This window comes from Micropterus dolomieu, linkage group LG11, assembly GCF_021292245.1.
Source record: "Micropterus dolomieu isolate WLL.071019.BEF.003 ecotype Adirondacks linkage group LG11, ASM2129224v1, whole genome shotgun sequence".
Classification (NCBI taxonomy): Eukaryota; Metazoa; Chordata; class Actinopteri; order Centrarchiformes; family Centrarchidae; genus Micropterus; species Micropterus dolomieu.
Genome location: NC_060160.1, coordinates 13,356,899 through 13,361,697, shown reverse-complemented (window position 1 = coordinate 13,361,697; position 4,799 = coordinate 13,356,899). Strand labels below are relative to the sequence as shown.

Genomic DNA, 4,799 nt, shown 5'->3' with positions numbered 1-4,799 from the left:
CTTTTTTCTGCGGTAAGATTAGCCCACTGACTTGCTTGTTTTTCACACTGTTTATTCTTATGTTTAGTCATTACATGCCATATATTATAATTTTCAGAAAAGTTAGGCTACTCATAAATGCTATCCATTGGGATGTCAGGTACAATACATATTCTAGGACAGTTTTTGTGAAATTTAAAAACAATCTTTTCACAAAATGTGAATTTTGCTTGAATATCCAAAATGTTTTCAGTACAAAGCTTATATCTGTATACAGCATGAACTCATATTTCCACTCAGAGGAAAAGTGCACAAGGGATTTAAGAGCCACATTGAAAGGGCATTGTGAGCTTTATTCCGTCAAAACAAACATTGATAGGGTATGAAACACAACACCAAGTAATGTTCATGGACTTTTTCTTTTCACAAAACAATTCCACCTCAAATTCCATTTAGTTGCTGCTCTGGAGCTTTCGACTATATTACTTGATCTTCATCAGCAGCAGTTTGCTCAGTTGTCATTCAATTGTAGATTTTCAAATTTCCATTTTTTTCCCCAGAGGGAATTTAAAAACTTCTTGTCATGTTGGATTAAAAGTTAATTCAATGATTATATTGTTCTATCATCATTTAACAATAACAATTACTATATATTATATTATAATAGTATAATATCAAACATTTTATCATTAGAGGTGAGATTGTTTTATCCACTGCTGTTTTCTTTCAAGACAACATGGATGAGAAGTTGTAATAGTGCTTAAACAAAATATGGAAATTTCAACGTCCCCAATTCAGTGAAAACTAAGCAAACTTCTTCCCGCTGATGAAGATCATATGTGATATGACTGAAACCTCAAGAACAGCTACAAAATGGACTTGAGTTGAAGTGTTTTATCAACTATGTATTATATGTATACGTTTTTCCATTTGTGATGTATTTTGGCCCTACATTTCCCATCAAGTGTTGGCCGATGTTTTCATGAAGTGTGTGTTCCTCTCCTCGTTCCACAGTACTGTGGCAGTTAAGGTTTTATGTTCGTAAAGACTGCAATGGTGGTGTGTGCACGTGGGTGTGTGCGAGGTCACAGTCAGTTACTGTTGATGCTGTTCTGAATGCCTCCCTTTTTTTCCCCCTTTTCCTGCTTTTCCTCTCCCTCTTCACCACCTTCCTGGTCCCAGCTGCCACTCCTCTCTCACCTCTGACCCCAGCCCAAGGCCAAGGTTGGGAGGTTGTTGCTATGGCAACATGGCAGCCCCGTGGGCTCTGACTGCTGACCCCAGGGAGCCCGGAGTAACCATGACAATCATAATTTGGTCCCCTCTGCCCCCTGCCAGCTTGTCCATGAATACCATTTAGAGAGGGAAAAGACAAACAAACCAAACTGATGCAGGATAGATGGACTAACGGGTGGATGGACGGACAGCTGGATGAAAGAACAAAAGGAAGACGCGTGTGCCACTGAAAGGACGAGCTTTAGAAATGAGTTTTGATGACCTATCGACCCTCTTCCTCTCTTTCAGTTTAAGAAAGAGGGTGTCATCGATTTGATGTTGATGGGGATCAACTTAACAGAGGTGGCTTTGCGTAACTAAGCAGCATCAAACTCTAAGAGGTCACCACTCCAGAGACTGGCTTATAATTGTTATTTAAATAAGTGGAACAACTCCAACACTCCAGCCCTGCTTGGAGTCGGCCAAAAAAAACTTAAATGAAAACAAAATGATGCTCTCTACTGTTGGGAAAATGAGTCTTATATTACACCTCATCACTGAACAGCAAATAAAAAAAAATAAATTAACCATATGTAACACCGTGGTTGAATAAATGTCATAATGACACCTTGTGAAGTGTTAGTGGGTATTATACCTGCTGGAAGGCCACTTTGCTCTTCATTGAAAGCTCCTGTTGAGCGGGGTTGGATGTGTAAATGGCTGAACGATACTGAGTACCATGGTCATTCTGCTGCCTCATACCTGTGTAAAACACAAACACAAAAAGAAAATAAGACACCCCACAAACAAGCATACCAATCACAATGTCATTTGCATGTAAAAGGTTTTCACAATTATGTCATCATCCGGCATCTTGATTCATGAAGCCAAATGAATTCAAAGATCACAGCAGATTCGGGCTTTCATTAAGGAGGTCTGCGGTGTGTAGGTGTACGGGCTCATGTCGGTGGGTGCATTTTCTTCTTCTTGCCATCTATGTGGCACTGTCAAAATTTTCATCAGCTTTACATCAGTGTGTTTGGAGGAGACCCAGGCCTAGTGTACCATGATTAGGAGGCCACACAGCTGCCTCTATGCTTGTCAGAGGCTACAATCCTGAGCAGCCCTGGCATCCATGGACCACTCCGTGGCAGGCTTCTCTGGGTCTTTATCTCCTACCCTCTCTCTTCTACTCAGCCATTGTTTCTTCCCTTTACTGAAGAGCATCATTCTTTTTTCCCCATCTATCGTTCTAAATCCTTGTCTTTCTCAATCTTTGGCCTTCTGTTATGGGCTTGGGCGAGTGGCATGTGTGTGTTTCTACAGCTTTGCCTTTAAGCGGTACTTTTTTGAATGCAGTGTCTTTGTTATGCCACAGTATTACCGTTTGTGTCTTGTTGTCGTGTCCATTTCTTCTGCCTATTTTACAAAACATTTTGTTAAAGCACTATTGCTTTATTCTTTTGGAGCAGCACAACAATGACATTACCTTATAAAGCGGACATGTGAACATGTTAGCCAACACATTAGACAAAGAGCAAAATTAGCATTAATTTGTAGTCATGTTTCCATGTCATGCTGTCCATCTGACTACTAGATTCCGCCAGAGCCAACTGCGGTGGGCATTCTAGAAAACCCTTATGATTCCCCCAGACGCGGAGAATACACTGCAAGTCTATTTTTGAAGGAAGCCGTGTCAAGCTGCACAGAGCATATCGAACAGGGAAAGAAGTCAAACACAGAAACGGGATAGAAAATCCAGTCAATTTTCAGAATAAAAACACTCTGTGCAGACCCCCAGTCATATAACAACAAACATAATTAAAAGAGACAAAAAATTTTAACTACGTAACCTACTTCTACTACTTCTAACCTACTCATGGTAGAAGCAAAATAAAACAAAAAAATTCAAGGAAAAAAAGGCAAAATCAGCTAAAGACAGCATGACATGAAAAAAAGACAAAATCAGCTAAATCTGAGCAAGCCAACCAAATCTGGCAGGCAAAATGCTTTGCTTCTGAAACACTTCCTGTACAAAGCTGTGCAGAAGACGGAACAAAAGTGTGTAGCAGATGTGATGTTATAGAGCCGTGTCCGGTGAAAACAAGGCGTGACGAATCTGAGTCATTCACAATCTTTTTGGCTACGTTTTGCTCTCCACCAATTTCTGAGGGAAATGTTCTGGCTCTTTAACAGCTAAATACTCCACTTTGTTCCCCAGCTAGCTGCTAACTTTGTCTGTCTGCTATTTGCTGCAAGGCAGGTACTGTCTTTCTGTTGAAAACAGCTGTCTGCTGCAGCTGGAAACAGGCTGAGGAGAGTAGTTAAAGTAAACCAAAGCATTAAACGTGCGCGCTGGAAAACCAAAAGAGCAAGCTAAAAGATGCTAAAATGTGCTGTAGAGCTGAGTGGAAGTGCAACATAAGTCATAATTCTTTGTGGGTTTGTCACTACCAGAAAGCCCTTTCATACTACACATTGTCTGTGATCTATTGTGAATATAAAATGTTAATTAGTGCAGCTTTAAATTAGTAAACAAAAATTGCAATGTGTGGTAAAGGCAGTAAGTTTGTGTGCTGAAATGTGTATTGTGCTCCAACAATAGAGGGAAATATGTCAAGTCTGTAGGAAGATGACATCCTTAGATAAATAAAATAACAGTAAGGCTTTCCTCATGAGATAAGGTCTGTAGCCCATATAAGCTTTACAATGTTTTACATTTTGTCAAACAATATCTCATATTGCTTTCTATTTATATTGTGGGAGAAAACTGATTTTCAATAAAGATGCAGACAAACCGGAGCCACAAGATGCTGGCATCTCCCTGACACAGTGATCTGCATATCTTGTTCTCTTTAGATCAAATGTTACCTTACATCATAGAGTGTCACAACCTATCTGTGACACAGTCTGTTCCGATAGTGGTTATAAGTATTCATCTGGTCTTCATCCAAATCAGGACAGACAAGCAGACATCGTCTGCTCTCAGACAAACACTGAATGCCTCAGAGAATTTGCTTCACTGAAAATTTCATCAACAGAATGAAATGCCCAAGTTGTTCAAATATGATTAAAAAAAACGTGTGTTGTGGAGAACACCCCATGGGAACAAAATGTGTACATACACTCACCTAAAGGATTATTAGAAACACCATACTAATACTGTGTTTGACCCCCTTTCGCCTTCAGAACTGCCTTAATTCTACGTGGCATTGATTCAACAAGGTGCTGAAAGCATTCTTTAGAAATGTTGGCCCATATTGAGAGGATAGCATCTTGCAGTTGATGGAGATTTGTGGGATGCACATCCAGGGCACGAAGCTCCCGTTCCACCACATCCCAAAGATGCTCTATTGGGTTGAGATCTGGTGACTGTGGGGGCCATTTTAGTACAGTGAACTCATTGTCATGTTCAAGAAACCAATTTGAAATGATTGGAGCTTTGTGACATGGTGCATAATCCTGCTGGAAGTAGCCATCAGAGGACGGGTACATGGTGGCCATAAAGGGATGGACATGGTCAGAAACAATGCTCAGGTAGGCCGTGGCATTTAAACGATGCCCAATTGGCACTAAGGGGCCTAAAGTGTGCCAAGAAAACATCC

The 4,799-nt window shown here is 40.4% G+C and overlaps 1 protein-coding gene across 1 annotated transcript in view; it reads right to left on the bottom strand.

Annotated features, from left to right (window-relative positions):
* si:ch1073-358c10.1 (mitochondrial peptide methionine sulfoxide reductase) overlaps nt 1–4,799 on the bottom strand; it is a 35,201-nt gene that overhangs the window by 10,055 nt on the left and 20,347 nt on the right. The window contains exon 5 of the mRNA XM_046063582.1: nt 1,850–1,956. Within this exon, the coding sequence (XP_045919538.1) occupies nt 1,850–1,956 (107 nt within the window). The remainder of the gene's footprint in view (nt 1–1,849; nt 1,957–4,799) is intronic.